A 22,222-nucleotide genomic window follows, 5' to 3' on the forward strand; every position below is an offset into this window, starting at 1 on the left:
AAATAATTTAAAGAAGTAACTTAAAAGCTCAGAGAAAGCAAACCAAAGGATAATAAGAAAGAAATAAAATTTAAAAGTCGCAAAGAAATAAAGATCTTAGATCTAAAACTAAAGAATATAATTACTGAAATGAGGATTTTAATAGAACTTCAAAAGTAGAAAATAAAGGAGAATAGGTCACAAACACAAGTTGTCGTTTCATTATTCCCCCAGATCAGAGAAAGAAAAAGAAGAGTGAAGACATGTTCAGGACGGATGGGATTCCAGGAACTGATTTAATATAAGCAGTGTGGGAGTTCCAGAAGAGCAAGGGATGGAGGAATAAAGATTACTTAAAGAAATAGTAGCTGAAAGCTCCCCAAATAGATGCTCAAATTTGTGAACCTAATAAAGCTTATAATTAGAGTGAGCTTAAAAGGTCTAAGTCAAGAATCTTTCTAAGTAAATTGCAAAATATCAAAGTCAAAGAGAAAAGTTTGCCAGCAGAAAGGAGGAAATCAAATTGTTGCATCCAAGTAATTTCTTTACAAAATGAATAGATTTCTCAACAAAATGATCCATTCGAACTGTTATAAAGAAAGAAAATTCCATCAAGAATACTATACCTAGAGAAATTGTCTTTCACAAATGAAGAAACAATAAAAGTCTTCCCCCATAGAGAAAGCAGAGAAGCACGGAGGAGTTCATTACCAGGAGCCAAACTTTACAAATAACAATAAAAGTAGTCGTCAAACTGAAACAAACAGTGGCCGGTGACATGAAGCATACGAAGGAGCAAATATCACTAGTGGGAAAGTTGAAAAGTGTTGAGAACATAGCACATGAAGCCATGATCAGATGCACATAAGGAAACAAGGCTCCCACGTCAGTGGCATAAATGGTGGGGGGAAGGGCGTAACTTTATGTGTGGTTGAAGTAAGCTGCCAACAACTCAAAATGGACAGTTATAAGAATTTTGAAGCAAAATTATTGATAACCAGGAAAGGAAAGAGCTCATAACAGAAACATAATTACAGAGAGAAAGGAATAAAAGCATGCCACTACAAAAAAAAAAAATAGAAACCCTCAAACCAAGGTGAGGGACAACAAAAAAGATATGGAAACACGTGAAAGACAAATGAGAAGAAGACAGAGAGAACGTAAGAATGCTATTTTACCCATCACTAACTACCTTAAATGCAAATGTATTAAACTCATCCATCAAAATACATATAGTAAGTCTAACTAGATTTTCGAAGAAATAAGATGCAATTTATGTATACAGTTTATGTTGTCTACAAGGAACTTGCCTAAATTTAGGGACACGGGCTGAATATAAAGGGGGTACAAACAGACATGACATGCAAGTAATTACCAAAAAAAAAAAAAGAGGTAGATGTAGCTGGGTGTGGCCATACATACCTATAATCTCAACACTGTGAGGAAGAAGCAGCAAGACTGTGAATTTGAAATCAGTATGAGCTGAGACTATATCTCAAAAATAAAAAAGAGAAGAATTAAGGAACGGGGAGAATAAAGAGAAACTATGTATAAACAGACCTTAAGTCAAACTCTGCTTACAAGAGCCAGAGAGTGCCGTCATATTATAAGGGGATCATCTCTGTGAGAGGATTTAGCATATTATAAATATTGCCTGCCTAATACTCAAGTATCTAAATATGTTAAACAAACATTGCACATCTTTTTTGTTTGTTTGTTTTATTGAGAAAAAGAAAAAAAAAGTTTCCGCCTCCTCCCAGCCTCCCATTTCCCTCCCCCTCCTCCCACCCTTCACCCCCTCCCCCCACTCCTTTCCCCCTCCCTCTCCAGTCCAAAGAGCAGTCAGGGTTCCCTGCCCTGTGGGAAGTCCAAGGTCCTCCCCCCCTCCGTCCATGTCTAGGAAGGTGAACATCCAAACTGGCTAGGCTCCCACAAAGCCAGAACATGAAGTAGGATCAAAACCCAGTGCCATTGCCCTTGGCTTCTCAGCAGCCCTCATTGTCCGCCATATTCAGAGAGCCCGGTTTTATCCCATGCTTTTTCAGTCACAGTCCAGCTGGCCTTGGTGAGCTCCCAATAGATCAGCCCCACTGTCTCAGTGGGTGGGTGCACCCCTCGGGGTCCTGACTTCCTTGCTCCTGTTCTCCCTCCTGCTCCTCATTGGGACCTTGGGAGCTCAGTCCGGTGCTCCAGTGTGGGTCTCTGTCTCTATCTCCATCCATCACCAGATGAAGGCTCCCAATGATGGCTCTCCTGGTGCCGAGATAACATTGCACATCTTAAATGGATTGTTCTTAAAGGGAACAATTGATAGCAATACAATCACTATAGACACATCAGTACTTCAATATCAATAGACAGAAGACAGAAAATGAGGAATGTGGGGTCAGACTTGAGCAGCCCTGGAGATCTGTGGACCTCACAAAACCTCCCATCCCATAGCAACAGAGCACTTTTTTCCTTTTTAAATGCTTGTATTTCTTTTTATTTAACAATTTATTTCTTTTTCAAAAATTTAAACATATTCAAGCCCAACATCCTCCAGTTACTACCCTTCCACCCCTTTCCACCTGCATTAGTTACGGTTTCTATTGCTGTGGTAAAACACAATGACCAAAAGTAACTTGTGAAAGAAAGGGTTTACCTTATATGTCCTGGACAGGAACCTGGAGGCAGGAACTGAAGCTGAGACCACGGAGGGGTGCTGCTTCCTGACCTGCTCCTCACGGCTTGCTCAATCTGCTTTCTACTTATTTACTTGTTTGTTTATTCTATGTGTCTTTTACATCATGCATCTCTATCCCATTCACTTCCCGTCCCTTTGCATCCTCCTTCTGCCCCTGCATATCCCCAAATTAAGACAAAATCTAAGAGAAAAAGGGGGAAATAATGTTTAAAAGGGGGGAAATTTAAAAATCTCATTATGGAAGCTGCACGGTGAGTCACGTCATGCCAGATATGAAGTGGGTACAGCTGTCCCATGCTTGCAACTTCAGGGCTGGCTCCCCCATACCTGCGCTAACAGGGCTAACTCTCCCACTCTTATGACCACAGGGCCAGCTCTCCTACATGTCCCAGACGTTGATGGGGGATGCAGCTCTCCCCCACCCAGCCACCACCAGACAAATGAGTAATAGGGATAGCTCTCCTGTGCTCACAACTGTGGTACTGGCTCACCCACACTTACGCTAACAGGGTTGGCTCTGTTGTGTTGCCCTGCTGAGGTGCATCATATACTTTCTTCTAGCACCCAGCCCCAGGGTAACACCATTCCCAGTGAGCTGGACCTTCCCACATCAACCACTAATTGAGAAAATGGACCACAGCCTTGCTCACAGGCCCATCTAGTCAGGGCATTTTCTGAATTAAGATTCCTTCTCTTTAAAAGACTCCAGCTTGTATCAAACTGACATAAAACTAGACAAGACACCAACCAAATTTGAGATTAATTCTTTTTTCTCATTCGTTCCCCATCGATTCTAGTTTGTGTGTTCTTGGGAGTTGGGCCTGCCCTGATGTGTGATCATCCTATCCTAGGTCACATCATAAAGAAAAATGAGTGTGTTCTCACAGCAACTATCGAATGCAACACTCCTCAGCTGCTGGTGCTGTGGCTATAGCACATGCTTAAGGAAAAGCTTGAAGAAAGGACTGAAAGAATTAGGTGTGGCTTTTCTTGAGGGGCAGAGCCAGGCATGAAGAGGGGGCTAAGGGCCACCATTCTGGAGGCGCGGAGTTTCTGCCTTTTGAAATACAAAGCTTTTATAACTTTTGATTGTTTGATTCATAGTAACAAATAAACATTAAATCAACTTTAGAAAGAAACAGCAGCTTTCTACAGCTATCCTGCACAGTAGTGGGAATGTCACATGTCACATGAGGGCCATGTTGGTCTGAGACTGGGAACGCTGGTTCTGGGTCTCAGACCATGTCTAAGTCACAAACTGTTGTGTTCCCATCTCTGATACCACTTAGGCTTGTTACGTATCTGTTGGGTGAAAAAGAAAGAAACCGAACGTTTCTCACTGGGAGAAGAAAATGCTGTGACAATTGCAGAGATTGTCCTCACCATACAGCGTGACACTGGGCACTGCTCAAAACAGAGGTCTCCAGAGCAGCATTTCTCAACCTGTGGGTCGTGACCCCTTTGGTGGTCAAACAGCCTTATCACAGGGTCACATATAAGATATGTATCCTGCATATCAGATATTTGCATTAGGACTTATAACAGTTGCAAAATTAGAGTTATGAAGTAGCAACAAAAATAATTTTAAGGTTGGGGGTCACCACCACATGAGGAACTGTACTAAAGGGTCGCAGCTTTAGGAAGGTTGAGAACCACTGATCCAGAGAAAGGAGGAGCAGGCAATCAAGAGGACAACTAGGAGTTTTTAATTATCCTAATGAAATAGTGTCGCTGAGGATCAGAACAGGAAGCGAAGTTGATCTCAGCAGAAGCGTGGAAAACCATGATATCCGCTGTGGAATTCAGGCAGCCCCTCCTTGCCTCCCAGTCTGAATGTGTGGCTCCTGCAGGAGCCAACCCTGGTGATCACATGGACCGTAATGGTCCCTTGCTGAGACCCCACCCCCTCCTGAAAGAACACATGTTCCCTCCGGTGTTCAATGTGTCAGCTTGATGTTTGGCACCTGTGTGCTTTGCGAAGTTCCAAGTAATTAAAGTTAAGAAGAACCAGCCATGAGTTTTATTGAGGGAAATTCAGATTGAACTCTCTCCAGGAAAACATCCTTATAAAATCAGGTAGACTGGAGAGAGCAGGGCTCGACGGACACGAATACTTCGCCACCCGTTGAGGCACGCGCCAGGAGATGTGTTAAAGGAGAGCTTTCTGAAGTCGATTCTTGGCCTGCCTGCGTGGATAAATCACTCCGATATTTGTGATTTAAGATCAGGAAGAAAACACATTCCCTCATGACCTCATGAGAGGAATTCATTCCGAAAGGCTTGCACAATTCTCCTCTTTCCCTGGGGATGGGTGGAGGGACTTGTAACTTAGGAAATATTCTTGTGTGGAGCACAGGAGAATGTTATATACTTCCACATAAGGAGAAACACTAGGAAGGCTTTGCGGTCATTTGTTTGATTTGCCTGGCTATTGAAAAAAAATTAACTTAAGTTGGTGGTGCTAATAACTATCTTATCTGCCAATCACATCACTAATTGATTATGTACTTAGTCCTATGTTTCCGCGGTGTTCTCTATTCTCAGTGTTAACTTCTATCTCATTCACATATTCAGCTCATATTTCTAGGCAGTGTTTAAACTTCTTTAGTAACCTGGAAACAGGATCAAAGACATTCCGTAATGTTCAGGGTGACCCGAAAATACATAAATAAACTAGAAGTTGTCCCAAAGGGTAGAGGGCATAGCTACTCACACAGGACTATGTAATTTGTGAGGCCCAGTGAAAAATAGTAGGAGAGTCCTTTGTTAGAAAATTATTAAGAATTACAAAATGGTGATCATAGATCATTAATTTAAGTCTAGGACCTTCTGAGCACCGAGTCATGTGAGCATGGCACACACACCCAGGAAGCTTTCCCAGGGTCTGTGGGACTAGCCTCATTGAAAGTAATCAAGAAATCTGTAATGAGTATTACACTATGATTCTATCTTAAGGTATTTCCTTGGAAAGTACGCCTAATGTGCAAAAACAGGCTTCTGCCATTGTATTTGTAAACTAAATGGTATTTCAACACTGCTCAGAGTGACTCTCTCTGCTTGGTGTCTGTCTGTAACTGATGCATTTTCTACCACTACGCAGACCTCCCTTGAGAGAACGTTTGAGCCCACTTTCCCATCTAAGCAAGCATCCACTCACATTATCCAACAGTCCCTACCTATTCAGTAGCAAGTCTTGGCAAACTTACCACACCACAATCTCATAACCACACCTACACAGGCCACTACCGTTCACCCCACAAGTGGAGACTCGTGTGTTAAACAAACAGAGGAGTCCATGAACCAAAACACAAAACAACAGCAACAACTGTTGGAAGAGGCTGCTTGTTCATTTCCCGGCTGTCCAGACTCGCAAAATAATCACACAGAAACCGTATTAATTTAAATCACTGCTTGGCCCCTTAGCTCTAACTTCTTATGGGCTAATTCTTACATATTAATTTAACCCAACTCTATTAATCTGCATATTGCCATGAGGCAGTGGTTTACCAGGTAAAGTTCCGTTTGACTCTGGCAGGGCTACATGGCTTCTCTTTGACTCCGCCTCCTTTCTCCCAGCATTCACTTTACTTTTTCCTGCCTAGCTCTGTTCTTCCCTGCTCTGCTGTAGGCTCAAAGCAGTTCTTTATTAATCAATGGTAATCACAGCATACAGAGGGGAAGAATAGATAATAATAATATAGTTTTCCTTAGTTATGATAAAAGATAAAATAGATATAACTGGAATTCTTGCTTGGTAACTGTTTTAGGTAATTTTTCTATGTTAAAGTTAAAACCCTCCATTTTTATTTGAACAGAAAAGGGGAGGTGATGTGAGATTCCCCTCTATATGCTGTGATAACCATTAATGAATAAAGAAACTGCTTTGGACCTACAGCGGGACAGAACTTTAACTAGGCGGGGAAAAACTAAACTGAATACTGGGAGGAAGAAGGCCCGAGCCAGAGAGAAGCCAGGTAGCCCTGCCGGAGACAGATGCCGGTACTTTACCCAGTAAGCCACAGACATGTGGTGATACACAGATTAATGGAGATGGGTTAAATTAATATGTAAGGGTTAGCCAATAAGAAGCTAGAGTTAAGGGGCCAAGCAGTGATTTAATTAATACAGTTTCTGTGTGATTATTTCGGGGCTAAGCAGCCAGGAACCAACAAGCGCCTCCTTGCAACAAACAACAATGAAACTTCCAGTTTCCAAAATGCAGTAAAACAGGTCCCAGTGAAGTCAGTACTGGGAAGAAAGTCCATGGGACCTTCAGAGTAGCCATCAAATTGAACATATCTACATCCAGTTCAGTCCACACATGAGCAGACAGCCAGACTTGCCCGTGAAACATCCTTCAGAAGTATCTGAGAGTTGAGAAACAGTAAGCCAGAGTTGATGTCCACACTCTGCCCTACCCAAACACAGACAACAGCCTGACAAATGTAGTGAGTCCCCCAGGTTAAATATGGTGTGACTGTTTAGGAGATAAGTCACTGCCTTTTCTGAAGGAGTGTTTCATCCTGCTCTCCCCTCTCCTCAAAGGAAGCTGTAAAATCTGGTCCTTGACTTTTATAAGACATTCAATCTTGTGTTAAAACTTCGCTAAAAGTAATTCATCTTGCATTTTGCAACATCTCTGCATCTCACACATTTTCCATAATGATCATGTGAATTACTTTTATAGTGAGGGGGGAAAAACTTTATAGAGAGATTTTATGCCTAAATCATCTTTTAGGGTCTAAGCACATTAAAGGCTTTGTGGAGTCCCGTTCCCATCCATCACAGGCTAACATCTGGAGCGGTAGAGGAACCAGCTACACAAGCTGGGAACTTAACTACTGAGACGTGTATCCCAGCTTCCCCACATCTCAACCTCTCTGGGCCTCAGTGTCCTCAGCTGTAAAATGACATAAATATAACACCTTCCCCCCGAGAAGGAGTCCTGTAAAAACACAGAGCTTGTCACTGCCCTTACAAATGTAGTTGGCTGTAAGTTGCCATTGAACATGGGTCTATATCCTGTATATCTTTTTAAGCCGCCTAGCTCCTTATCTAAATTTGAATAGTAACCTTGTAATCCTCTTAAATAATCAGGGAAATAAAAAGGTTCCTGGTGGTACAATAGCTATTTGTGTCCATTCTGGATAAATAAGGGTAACAGCCAGAAAAGGAAACATTGACAGGTGGTCCTCACTGTGCTGTCTCAGACTCTTGACACTGTCCCAGCTCATGACTTTTCTAACAAGGTGATCTTTGCCCATGTGGCTACATAAGCTAGGGAATTTGAGAAGGTTGGTTTGTTTGAACTCTTCATCAAAATGTGATAAGCAGTCAATATTCAAGATAGATTTCAATCACACACACACATTATTGCTTCCATGCTCCTAGTGGAAACCGTTTTCCTAGTAACTCTCGCTCCTCAGCTTCTGTGTTGTAGACTCTTTGAGCCACACCCTGGCTTCAGGAAATTACATTGCCTCTCTGGCTTCCACATCACTAGCCCACATCCACGCTTTCACTGTTTCTGCTGAGTCTCCTTGGTCTGCTGCAGCGTTACCATCTGGGCAGCTCTTTTATGAACCCATTTTCCTGATGCATTCTGTACACTCTCACCTGATGGTCACAGTCTGTCCTAATAGCTCCCACTATCATCTTGTTGCCAGTGAGCTTGAGGTCTATGTTGCTACATCAGACCCATGTAACTAACAGCCTTCAGGACAAGTTCGCTTGGATATCATTTGAACGTTCAAAGTGAGCGTGTCCAAACAGAACTCCTCATCCCCTGAAGGCAGCTAGGTCAGAGCATTATTTCCTATCTCAGGAAATGGCAGCTCTCCCTACCTGGCTCATCAAGCCAGGAATCTATGATTAATCCTTAACTCATCTCGGTGGCCTCTCAGAATCAGCTCAGTCAATCACCAAGTCCTCTAAATCTGTCTCTGAAATCAGTACATTTTTATTTTTTTAATTTTTTACTATGTATTTTAAAAAGAACACATTTTGTGTTATGACCTAGCCACCAGGAGTGAGTGTGTGTGTGTGTGTGTGTGTGTGTGTGTGTGTGTGTACTCACGCATGCATTCCCGTATGAAACTTCCATTTTGCAAGTCAGTTTTGCTCATCATATGCAAGTCCTTCTGACTTTTTCTATTCTGTTATCTTGGTTTTGTTTTTAATGTTTGTAACCCATGGTTACTGGCAATTACAACCAGTGCTTCAGGGAACAGAAGGAACACCTGATGCATAGTGTTTGCCCGTGTGTAAACAGGCTAACTATGCTTGAATCCAGGCTACCATGTAACCAGCTAAACATCTTCCTATCAGCCTTCGTACCACCACCAACGTGTCGCTGCTTATGACCTATACTTTGATAGATAGTGGTCTCCATATCTTCTGAAAAACTATTCATTAATTTTTATTTCCAATAACTGCCACTTCTATCTAGGCCACCACTGGTTTTGGAGAGAATTGGTTTTCAATTCCATCTGCCCACATTTATTTAATCTGCTTCAAAGACTTCTTTCTCTCCACACTCGGTAGTCTAACTTTTGCATGGTTAAAAAGACCACCCACAGTTTGACATCAGCCCCTCCTGTACTCAGTCCCCGGTCTCAGCAAAAATGTTTCCTCCTTGACTCTCTTAGCGTTTTTCCTTTTTCTTGGGTTTTTGGATAGTCCTTTTGGCTAGAAAGTTCATTCCTCCCCTCTTTAATTAGCAAACCCTTCCTCAACCAGTCAACCACTCATTATCCTACCATGTGACAGGCACAGTGGCAAGTGCTAGGTGACAGAGAGGAGTAAAGAGAGATACAGCTTCTCGCTTCACACAATGAGTGCTCTAGTTCAAGTAAAGTTATCACTCAAATTTAAGTAGTCAAAGAGCTCTAAAAATCAAGATGTGTGGTTTTTTGAGAACTTTCTACACTTGAACTAACCTGGCAGATCAGGGAAACTTTCCTGAGTAAGTGATGGCTGTCCAATCCCCACAGCAGAATTAAGATATCTGGGGATGAATACAGCTAGTCTGTAGGAAGGGTAACTACCAGCATAGGTGGAAAGAGGTGCACACGAAAATCCACATGGCAAGAGGGAACGTGGAAAATCAGGGAGTCGGATGAAAATCAATACGGCTAGAGGTAAAGAGCAGCAAGGGAAAGGAGCAAGATGAGGCCAGACAGACGGGTGCAGGCCGGTGAGAGGCAGGTGTCTATCCTTCTTGCCTATAACAAAAATGAATGGAGGAGCATGGGCGTGGGGTAATAATGTGTTCTTATTCTGGTTGAGAAAGCTCACTGTGCCCGTGTGACCATCAGAAGAGGAGGGGAAAAGAGAAGAAGACACAAACTAGAAACTGTTACAGTCTTCTGGGCTGAGAAAATTTTCATACAACTTAAAATGGTGATAGAAATAGAAAAAAATATAATGTATTGCAGAGATGATTGTGGTAACCTTGATCAGAGAGGCCAGGGCTTTGTATGGTTAAAGGGGAAAATGTTGACAGGTGTTGGATTTGCAACTGAACCATTTTCAGAGATGAGAAATCTGGGAGGTCTGGCGAGAAATAGAAATAGCTTTGGCTGCAGATAGACTAAGTTGGAAGTGCATTTCAGATGTGCAAAATGAGATGCTGTCAGGACTGAGAATATTTTCTAGACCATAGAAGAGAACTGGACAGGGATACAAGTTTGTGAAATATCTGTGTATATGGTAGATGTGAAGCCATGGTCATGACTGGATCAACAGGGAATGTATTACATTGAAAAGGTGGAGGAGTTACAAACTAGCCTCAGGGAAAGTCCAGGGCTGTAGAGTGTTAAAAGTACTTACAGCTCCCTCAGAGGACCTAGGTCCAGTTCCCAGCATGCACTTTGTGACTCACAACCTCTGTAACACCAGTCCAGGTTATCTCTCCTGGCCACTGAAGGCCCCAGACAAGCACATGGTGCACTTCCATGCATGCAGGCCAACCAGGATTGGGCCTACAATAAAGCTATAAAATTCACATTTAATGTAGAGTAATTTAACAGAAGGAAAAGAAAGAGTGGTCAAAGTGGTGGGAGGGGAGGAGAGAAAGGGTGTTCAGGCCAGCCAGCATGCTGTATCGGGTCATCAGTAATGAAGCTGGGGAACTGGAGAGATGGGTCAGTAGTCAAGAGCCCTTTTCTATAGGACCTGTGCTCAATTGCAAGCACCCACATGGCAACTCACAGCTCTCTGTAACTCTGCTTTCAAGGGATTTGGTGCCCTCTTCTGGCATCCATAGGCTCTGTACACACATAGTGCACAGACAGACAGATGTTCAGACAAAACCCTCAAAAACATAAAATAAAATAAAGACCATATATTTAAGGATAATTAAAGTGTGTTGGCAGAAGAACAATACAAAGTAAGGATGAGGCCGTGAGTATTCACCACGTAAGAGTTTGCCTTGGAGAGGAGAGACAAAGAGCGATGGTTGTGAAATCATTGAAAACATTTTTATTGCACATTGATGAACATCATGTGAACATTTCGGCTATGAAAGAATGGCTTAGCAGAAAGCTGAGTATACAAGAGCCTATCCAAGGATGACTAGTTGTACATGAGCAATCCATGTAAAGGCAGGAAATAATCCCTATGCACCCGTGGCGCTCCTATCCCGGCCTTTGTAATTGTTGTGAGCCTTCTCCTTTAACAGCTGAGCCACCGCTCCAACTCCTGAACTCTGTAATTGTGCCCATCGCTGCAGATGCTCTTGAAATAGCTTGGTTGCCCACCAGGCTGGACTCACAAGGACACGCATTACCTCTGCCTCGTTTACTGCTGTATCTCTGCAAAGTGCTGAAATGGGTGACATGGATAAGTGTCATTTTTTTAAAAACTTGTAAATTTCAAATAAATTTATTAGAGGTATACTGAATAAAGCAGATAATGCAGAAGCTTTATAATACTGGTTAATATGTGTATATGTGTACAAATATTTGTATACACATGAATGCATGCATATATATACCATGGTTGTTAATTTCTGACGATAAAATTTTTAGCATAAGTGCCATTGCTTTAAGCATAGGTATTTGGGCACTTAGATGAGAAAGCTTTAAAAATGAGATAGCAATTGAAAACAACCCAAGAACGAAGACCTCTCCACTCGTAGACGAGCAAGGCCATGAGTCATCTTTGCACAGAGACTTTAACTGTGATAATATCAAGGAAACAAATGATGAAATCACAGCCTGTTAGGACAAGTGGGTATATCATTCACACTAATCCAGGTGTAACCCCAAATAACAGGACTTCTGCAGCTATACCTGGATAATTTGATGACCTAACAAGTCAAAAAAAAGTCAGAAAGTGGGGAGAAATATGAATATCTAAGACAATATCATGTGCCTTGAGGAAAATAACTCCAGACAACAAAGAAGTAATCAAGCATTGATGGGAGAGGGGCACTTGGGGCCCCTCTCTTAATTGGGGAGCTACTTGCAATTGAAGACTTCTGGGGGCTGGAGAATGCTCTTTCTTCAGTAGTGTAGCCGCTGGTCAGTTCCCCATGCTCCAGCACAGATCTCCTGCACCCACACTCATGTAAGCAATTCTCATTATTCTCATTCAAGGGAAGAAGGGACATGAAGGTAGAACCAGGGGAAGAACTGGTCCAAAGGAGCTAGAGGGTAATAAGAAAGGGTAGTTAGTGGATTATGAATATGGTTGTAATACATTCTATACATGTGTGAATTCCTCAAAAAATAATTAAAATATTTTGAAGGGAAATCAATTGTGTATTTCTTTCCTGACTTTTCTAGGGTTTTTTTTTTGTGTGTGGCCTCAGATTTTTTTACTTGTGAAAGGGGAATAAATATCCCTTAAAGGGGACTTTATAAGAATATATATGACATAGCATATCATGTGAAAGCACCATGTGCAGCCTAATTTCACAGGATCCAGAGTATAGGGATGAAGCATAGAAACCTTGAGTTGGAATTATCATTTGTCCAAAGTGATGTGGATGTGTTAACCGGTTATGGAATTCTAAAGTTTGAGGAAAGATCCAGTCTGGAGATAAAGATTTAGGATTCACCTAAAGACACATTCTATATGGCTGTGATTGTATCTCTTGGCATTGTATTTTGGTTGCGTGGAGATCACAAGTGCATTACATAGACTGAGGAGTAGAGCTCAGGCCTGGCATCAGAAGTGATCTTTATGAGCTGCAAATGAAACGCCCAGTCCTCCAAAAGCCAGCAGAGAGCCAGGAGCAGGTATGCAGAGTATAATTAATGTTTATAGTTGAGTCGTGCCCCCAGTTTGCCTCATGGAGGAAGCATTTACAGTGAGTCAGGTCACGATGTTGTAATTGATGGGTAAAAATAATTTACTATTTGATGACATTAAGTTGGGGTATGTTTCATATTTTCTACATGGATGCTACTTAGTAGCTGCCACACTACCTCCCTACCTTAGTTAAAACTAGACAAGGGAGACTGACCTCCAGTGATTTATGAACTAACAGAACAGGTCCTATTAAACTCCACACTCTAACAATTTAATTTCTATTAGTCTCTACAAGGGCTTCATCTTATGGAAAAAATTGTTTTTCCTAACTTTTTTTAATAGATCTATTTTGGCTTGAGTAAGTCAGTGCCATGGAAACAGCCATCTCTAGACGTATACTTACATGTCATAGTTACTATGTCTAGCCCTCAAACTTGTCATCATCTTCAAACAAACACTCTGTTCCTCCTCTGGTCCCCTCGGACCCTTGTGCATTGGTCAGCTTTCCATTGCTGTGAGATTAACAGTCTAAAAGTAGGAAACGGTTGTCCATCACAGTTCCAAAGGGTCCAGTCCACGGTCACCTGGCCGGACAGCTCTCATGAGGGAGCAAGCAGAACTAGAAAATTCCCATCTTATAGGGACTGGAAGGAAGAGAGAGGGAAGGGGCCAAGGATGAAGTATACCCTTCAAAAGCTTTCCCAGGGGCTGGAGAGATGGCTCAGCAGTTAAGAGCAATAGCTGCTTTGCCAGTGATCCTGGGTTCAATTTCTAGCACCCACGTGGTGGCTCAAAACCATTGGTAATGAGATGTGGTGCTTTTTTCTGGCCTGCAGGCAGAACACTGTATACATAAAAAAATCTTAGAAAGAGAGAGAGAGAAAGAGAGAGAGAGAGAGAGAGAGAGAGAGAGAGAGAGAGAGAGAGAAAGAGAGAGAGAGAGAGGAAGAAGAAGAAGAAGAAGAAGAAGAAGAAGAAGAAGAAGAAGAAGAAGAAGAAGAAGAAGAAGAAGAAGAAGAAGAAGAAGAAGAATCTTGCCCAAACAACCTACTTACTCTAACTAGACTCCACATCTTATAACCTCTTCAACTTCCCAGTAGCCAGTTGATTTAAGAATTGATCAGTGGGTGTGTTCATCCTCTCATTAGCTCAGAGTCCACATGATTCGTTCCCTTCCCAGAGGCCTCAGCACAGGATACTGCTGCTTTGAGAACCGAGCCTTCAATCCATGGACTGAGAGAGAAGCTTTTTGACAGAGATGTAATATGTGGTGATCTCTATTGTGCTTTTTCTCTCAGTTTGCCTACTTTGGTGTCTCATACAGATGGAATCGTCAGAAACTGTCCTGTAATTTGACTTCTTTATTATCATGTTTTCAAGGTTCAGTATGTTGTGATGTGTACTAAAGTTTTAGTCTTCCTTGTACAAATCAGCATTCCATTGTGTATTATATTCAGCCCTTTGCGTATTCATTCATTGTAGTGGCATTTCAATTGTATTTTAATAAATAAAGACTGCCTGAAGATCTGAGAGTAAAACAGTCCACTGGTCAGCCTTACAGACCAGGTTATGAAAACACACGCCTTTAATCCCAGTAGCCACACTAATTGCCATAGAAATCAGGTGGAGCACGCCTTTAATCCCAGTGATGTATGCCTTTAATCCAAGCCCTAGAGAGGAATATAAGATGGGGGAAGATAGCTTTCAGGGATAGTCTCATTCTGAGATTCTGGGAGACAGGATCGCCATTTCAGACTGAGTTCAAGGTAAGAGCCAGTGGCTGACTGTTTTGCTTTTCAGATCTTCAGGTTGAACCCCAGTTTTTCTCTCTGAGTTTTTATTGATTGTGCTTAAATTCACCTCTGAATGGACATGGGTTGGACCATGGCTGTTCTGAGTGCTAGTGTATTGATGTGTTTCCGTCTCAACTTTTAAATATTCTGGAGATGAAACCAGAAGTCTAAACCACAAAATTTTGAGGCCATAAATGTCCCGTGCATGCTTACAGGCATGTGAATGTGTTTATGTGTGTATGATTTGGGCTTTGTGTGTTTGTATTTCATTCATTTAAAAAGTGAAATTCTTTTAGCAGCACCGCCAGAGTGTTTCACCTCCATGGCCGCTGGGGCTTTACCCACACAGATAATACAAACTGTAGTGAAGTTCCTTGGCTTCCCGCCACCACTGAAGCCTTTGTATGGGTGTCTCCACATTTTTTGACACTGAAGTGTAGAACGTAACCTTTCTTCCCAATGTAATAGTTATTTGTATTTTATTCATTCTCCCAAACTGGTTCTATTTGGTAAAAGAGCAAACCCCAAATAATCCAGAAAACCACTACCAGCAGCCATGCCAGGGTGGAGGCGGCGAGGCTGGCATTGCAACTAAATTCTGGGAAGCAATGCTAGTTGGTGTTGCTGTTCCTGCCGAGCCAGACACGTCCGCCCCAGAAACAGGATGGTTACGAGGAAGCATGCGCAGATGTCCAGAAGGGAAGTGAGTGCAGGATCTGCAGAGCCGAGAAGCAGGAAGCCTGCATCTGCGGGGTGGTGAGGTGGCGGCCCCAGAGCACGCAGTTCCTGTCTCTGTCTCACTGAAAGGCGCTGAGCAAGATACCTGGCATACACTCACTCGGCTTTATTACAGGCTGATTGCCTAACGCTACATTGTTCCATTGTATAAAGAAGAGATTAAAAGGATTGTATAACAGTATTAAATCACCCAGCAGTTTCTAATACCTGACCAAAACCTTTTAAGTGTCATTAAAGACGAGAAGACGCTGCCAGGAAGGAGGAGGCTAGGGAGACATGTCACTCAGTGCAGTGTGGGGTCCTGACATGGTCCGTGGAACAGAGGAAGGACGTGGCAGAGGAAGGCAGCAGTGTTTGGTACTGACGGGCCCATGGTGACTTCTTGCTTGGAGTAACTGTCTTAGAATTCTACAAGATGTCAACAGGTTGAGGCTGGGCCGTACAGGAGCTCCTTGTCTTGGAGTAACTGTTCTAGAATTCTACAAGATGTTAAGAGGGTGAGGGTGGGCCATGCAGTAGCTCCTTGTTGGTGCGATGGGCTTCCCTTTGTAACACACCAGCTTTGACATCTGCCATGGCCGTGACTCCATCTTTGTCTTCTCTCCAAATCCAATGCAGGGTGTGCTGGATACATCATGTCACCGGCATGTGGGTGTACCCTTTCCTGGAACACATTGGCTCAGGAGCCAGGATCATCTTCTTTGGGTCAACAACAATCCTAATGAATTTCCTGTACCTGCTGGGAGAAGTCCTGAACAGCTACATCTGGGATACACAGAGAAGTGAGTATCGCTGAGGGCACATGCACAAGAACAGCGCTGCCTATGAGAGCCTTGGCAGAAGGAGGCTTCTGCGGCAGCCTCCTCTTCAGCCCTCCACCCAGGCTCTCCACGGAAGCTTCATTTTTTTTTATTACAGTATTAATTTAAGAGCTGCTGGCAGTGCTATCTGAAAGGTTTATTTCTCACTTGGTCTTATTAGGTAGTAAAACATCCAAACCTGAAAGATAAAAGAAGCGTGCTCATAAAATTATATAGAAAAAAAAACAGTGTTAACAGGGAAACAAAAGTGAAGCCAGCTATGATTAACAGAATTCTGCCAAAGTGAAATGGCCCTAAATTAAATAGTAAGTTATTGAAAGAGCCTCATTAAAAGTCACCAGATCTCATTCTTCATGTCATCTTCTCATGGATGCGGTCGTCTCAAAGGAATGTCATGATCACGAAGCCAGCACTGTAAACCGTCCAGGTGGCCGCCCTTTGCCAGAATGGAAGGTCGCAGAGAGATGCAGTCATTAAAGGCTATATTTCATTGCTGCTAAAGCTCCCTTAACCTTTGACTTGATTTCTCTTCTGTTTCTATTTATAGCAAAGCCTCCTTCTTGGCAAGACACACAATCTTATCTAAGCTGTGACAACCCTGTCCAAAATCTATGTAAGAATACATAACCGCTGGAAGGTGGAAAGGCAAGGACTGGCCATGTAGTGATCTGAACCCTGCATGAAAACACACCCAGAGGCTGGTATGGGGGGTCAGAGAGATCCGGACATCTCCTTGGACACGGTCCGCTATTCTAGAGATGAACTGTAAATGGACTGTGATCCGCCAATGTTGAGCACCTGGTTGAAGGCAGTTGCTTTGCAGGAGCTCAGTCCTCTCGTCTAATAAAGTAGTGTTTGCATAGTCGTTGCATCCGATTGCTTTGTGCGTGCTTCTTCTGAGACCGTGTGTGTCAGCGCGTCAGCCAATGCTAGGTGGCCCCCTTTTTAATCCATTCTGACCATGGCTTGGAGAACCAGACAGTAATCTTCTCATGATGTTTCCTCCATTCAACAGAAGCAATAATCCTTCTCTTTTAAGTTTGGACTTATTTGGCGCCTTAAAAATGTTCCTGAAATAAAATGCAAGACTGTTTCCTCGCCATCGTCAGAGAATGCCTATAGTTAGGTTTAAACTAAGATATGCAGTTCAGGAAAAAAAAATTCTGGCTTCCTCTATCCCCTGGATGCCCTCAATTCTGGCAGACATTTGACCATGACTCTGCTACTGCCTTGAGTATATGCCTGAATGGCATAAGAGATAACTACCCAATCTAGACCAGAGAATGTTGCTTACCAGCAGCATTGAATAAGGAGTTAAAGATGAAGGGTGACACTGAGTTTTCTGAATTGTTTGTGAGGCTTAACTGGTTTCTGTTGTTTTCTTGCATGACATGCATGAAAACCAGTCACCAATTTATAGCTTATTTCTGTTTAGAGATTAATTTTGTCTACAATCATTTAGTGGAGCCCCTAGGAGCTGATGTTTGTGACAAACCAGCATCTTCCCCCTGCTGGCCTTTCCACAACTCGTGTGTGTGTGTGTGTGTGTGTGTGTGTGTGTGTGCGCGCACGCACGCTCCCTCATTTTTATATGTTCATCTGATGCTCATATGCCTCCTCTGCCACTGGTATTACATTTTCATGCAACTGTGCTCCTTTCCCTTTTAATGAGTGTTCTGGGGATCAATCAGAAGTCCTCTTGCTTGCAAGGCAAGTACTTTGATGGCTGATCCATTTCTCTCGTCCTTTATCCTAAATTTACATGCCAAAAATTTCATTCTGTTTATGTAGTGGGATTTTTTTTTCATGCACCAACACATAAAAATTGGAAATTTTCATATTATATTTGGACTTCCTCTCCTTACCAAGTACTTTAAGATCTGGTGACATTGGTCCCACTGTTCCTTCTGCCAACATTGGATTTGAACTGAGTATCAGTTGCCACTTCTTTTGGTCGTCTGTCTAACTTCCCCTAATTCTCATCTGGTACTTAAGTCAATCAGTTTCACAACTGAGATTAAAACTGCAGATTAAAACCAGTGTAGGCGTGCATGGGCACGCGTGTGTGCGTTTGTGCGTGTGTGTTTGTGTGTGTGTGTGTGCATGCTCATACACCTGAACATATGCTTGTATACATGCATGTACATGTTGACTACTGTTTACACATACAGTACAAAATAAATAAATAAAAGTTCTTGCTACAAATCAGTTACTATAAAATTCCACAGTGAGGAATACGGCATACAAGGTATAAAATACCTCCTGAATTCCTTAATGGTTTTCAATGACTCAAATTTTCTGGGTTTATTCTACAACTTCAAGATGAAAAAAAAATTGCAGACTATGACAGCTGGAGGTAGGGACGTCCTAGAGATTATTTGAAACCATCCCCCACCGTACAAAGGCAGCTGAGGCCTGTGAGTGATGTTCTCAAATAGTCACCAGCAAAGCCAGTGTCTTCCACCTTCCACCCAAGCTTCAGCCCCTTGTCACTTCTAGTGAACTATCAGAATGTCTCAGTGTTTTAGAAACACAAAACAGACCACCTGCTAGGAAATACAAGCCCTTAAAATAAATTAAACTAACGGTCAGGCATTTGCTCTTTTTTAAATAAAGTGGCTCTGTGAGAGCTGTTTGTGTTGGCACTGATAAAATACCACAAGCTGGGTATCTTAAACAATAAAAAGAGAGTGTCTGACATATGGATGCCACAAGTTCAAAAGCAAGATGGTGTCGGGATTGGTTCCTCATGAGATCCTTAAGAGAAAGTCTACCACAGGCCTAGCCTGGGCTGGAAGTTGTTCATCTTTATGCTCAGAGATGTGCCCCATGCATGCATGTGATATGATCTTTCATTTTACCTCTTTTAGAATGACACCAGTCATATTTGGCAACACTCACCCTAATGGTTTCATATTAACTTTGTGAAGACCTCAACCAATTCAAGTTATTTCTGAGACAGTGGAGATGAGGAATTCAACATTACAAATCTGGGACTCTATATAATTCATCCTGTAATAGTCCCTCTGCCATAATGTCTTTGGCACATATAAAATATCTTCTCCTCCTTCATCTCAGTATCCCCAAAAAGCCATTCTGACAAAGAAAGAAATAAAAAAAGAAAGGAAGGGAGGGAGGGAGGGAGGGAGGGAGGGAGGGAGGGAGGAAGGAAGGGAGGAAGAGGAGGAAGGGAGGGAGGGAGGGAGGGAGGGAGGGAGGGAGGGAGGGAGGGAGGGAGGGAGGGAGGGAGAGAAGGAGAGAGGGAGAGAGGGAGAGAGGGAGAGAAGAAAATCTCTTCTGATGTAAACCTACAAACTATCTGTGGGTAGGATATGATCATAATTCATCCCAAAGCAAAACTGTTCTTTGGGTTCATGCTAACCTCTAAGACTAGACAACAAGTTACCTCCTTCTAAAGTATGGTGGCCGAGAATGTACAGTCCCCTTAGAAATAGGCAGAAGGGCTCATGGCTTGCTAGCAAATCTGAAAGCAAGCAGAGGAAATTTCCTTTAATTTAAAGGCTTGAGAATAATCCTCTTTGGCTAGATGCTGTAGCCCTGAGGCTCACAAGGAGGGGTTGGGCCCTGCCTTCCAACCCCTGGAAACAGAAGATCCGCCCTCCCCCAAATCCTGGACTGGGATCATGGCATGTGTGGAGGGAGGTGGGGTGGGAGGAGGTGCTCTTGTGTCCTTGGTCCTCCATTTCATGCTGTGGCTGAGCCCTTCATCCAGGATAGTACTTCCATTGGGTATAAAACTCTCAAAAACAATGCTGGTCTCTTCCTGCAACTCAAGGAGACCCACCCACACCATCAGAGAAGAGGGTCCTTTGGAAGGCTTTCCTGGATGACTGTGGCTCGTTCTGGTTTCTCTGGCAGTGATTGCTTGGATGCATGAGTCAGATGCCTAATTTCTTTAAGGAACAATTGTCTGGCCTCACCCTGAACATTCTCTCACGTTTTGAAGTACTGTGGGTCAGGACTTCGGCATAGGGTTGTGCTGTTCAACTCATGACACCTGAAGCATGACTGTTCTTCAGCTAAGACTGCTCTAACTCCAGCAACCCTGACTAAGGCTTCTGCTCTCACCAGAGTCGAAATTTGAGACCAGAAACAACAGTGCTCGAGAGTGAAAGACAGAGAAAAGGGCAAAACGGGTAGGAAAGAGGAGGGAGTTAGACCCAGATCTCATGTGCAGGAATAGGTCCATTCTCGATAAGGCCCATCCAGGTTGCCTGGCCCCTGGCAGAAGCCCTGGGCTCTCACTTTCTGAGCGCTACTCCCTAGTGGAAGCCATCCCCCTGCTTGAGAATATGTGTGGATACCTCCCTCGGGGTCAGTCTTGGCCCTCTGTGTTCCACAGGTATAGCCTGCCTCAACTTTCTGATGGGTTTCTGTCTGTCTGGTTTTTGGCTTGGTTTGGTTTGGTTTGGTTTGGTTTTTGTGGAACTACGTTCAGTTCTTTTGTTATTAGCTGCGTTATTTTTGCCCTCTTCCCCATGGCTGCAAAACCAATATATGAGGAGCCATTTCTCTTCCAAGTCAGGGAAGCCCAGATCCTCCACCTCTGTCCTCTTTTGAAGAGTCCACCATTGCTGCTGAATCAACTCATCAACAAAATGTTCTAGAGAGAAGAGACCAAAGAGATTTTTTTTAAAAAAGATTTTTCATCCCATCCACCCCCAGCATCTTTACTCTTGTGTAGAGAACACAGGACAGAAGTGGGGACTCGGGAGAGTGCTGTCTGAAGGGAGCCTGCATTGTTAACTGTCTTTGCCTTGGTTACACACCCAACAATGGAGACACAGTGTAGACGCTTCCTTTCAATCAGCTCCTCTCTCCTCGAGCCCTTGTTCCTAGGTGTGATGTTTCCCTCACGTGATCCATGGGAAGTATTTTGGAAACTATTTTATATCTCAGCCAGTTCCTTGCCTGCAGAAATCGACCATTAGCGAGGATGCCTGCTCAGAGCATTGACTCACATTGCGTTGCCTATTCTGGACTCCATGAAGCTAGCTAGGAGTGGAAGCTGGTGAAGGAGGAGGTTCCCTCATTATCTCTAGAATAAAGCAACCCTCGGAGGTTGGGCTTTCTGGCTGATCACTGTGGGAAACTATATGTTGTTTATTGCTTTTCTGCTAGTCCTGTTTTCAGAGACTTCCCCTACGTGCATTTATTAACAACGAAGATTAGCTGCGTATCCACCATCAAATAGACACTATCCAACACTAGGGCTATAATTAGTAAAATCTCTGCCCTTAGAGGTCTACATATTTATAAAAGAATACTAACAGGACCAGATAGACAGTATTTCAAATTCCTTTGTTCATTATTGCGATTGAAACAAACACACAAGAAGCATTCAAGAATTTGGAGGAGGGGGATTAGAAAAATGTTTATGTAGAAACAAAAGAAAAAAAAAGGAAGAAGCGGGTAGAATTTCTGCATTTAAGTATAACTTGCAAAAGTAGCCTGAACTATTTCATCTCCAGGAAAACGAACCATCACCAACCATTCACTGCAGACAACAGACAAAGCCTTCCTGATCCAGTAGATACATGTCCTTCAGGAAAAGCCGATCTGGATGGGTTGGCTCCTGCAGGCAGGACTTGAGTTTCAGCACGTATAAACGTGGGGCCAGAAGTACAGTCATGGCTACAGTGATTTCTAGCATGTCTGCGGCTCTGGGTTCATGCCCTAGTGTGGGGTAAGGGGCAGGGTTGTGTGTGTGTGTGTGTGTGTGTGTGTGTGTGTGTGTGTGTGTGTGTTATAAATAAGCAGAAACAGCTCCTGTGGCTAATTGGGGCTCCATGAGCTTTTTTAAAAATTAATAAATTTTAAAAAGAACAGCTCTAAGGCGATTAGAAAACCAAAATCCAGGTCTTGAGAATGGACAGGACTGAAGCAAAAAATAAATGAAGCTGTTTAAATGCATCAGCTGCACGGCT

At 42.9% G+C, this 22,222-nt stretch overlaps 1 protein-coding gene across 2 annotated transcripts in view; it reads left to right on the top strand.

Moving 5' to 3' along the window:
* Aig1 (androgen induced 1) overlaps positions 1–22,222 on the top strand; it is a 229,034-nt gene that overhangs the window by 205,835 nt on the left and 977 nt on the right. Inside the window, exons 5-6 of one of the 2 annotated variants that reach the window (XM_075948670.1) lie at positions 16,072–16,235; positions 16,822–16,887. In XM_075948670.1, the coding sequence (XP_075804785.1) occupies positions 16,072–16,235; positions 16,822–16,887 (230 nt within the window). The remainder of the gene's footprint in view (positions 1–16,071; positions 16,236–16,821; positions 16,888–22,222) is intronic. The other variant, XM_075948681.1, reaches the window with a different exon arrangement.

This window comes from Microtus pennsylvanicus, chromosome 1, assembly GCF_037038515.1.
Source record: "Microtus pennsylvanicus isolate mMicPen1 chromosome 1, mMicPen1.hap1, whole genome shotgun sequence".
Classification (NCBI taxonomy): domain Eukaryota; kingdom Metazoa; phylum Chordata; class Mammalia; order Rodentia; family Cricetidae; genus Microtus; species Microtus pennsylvanicus.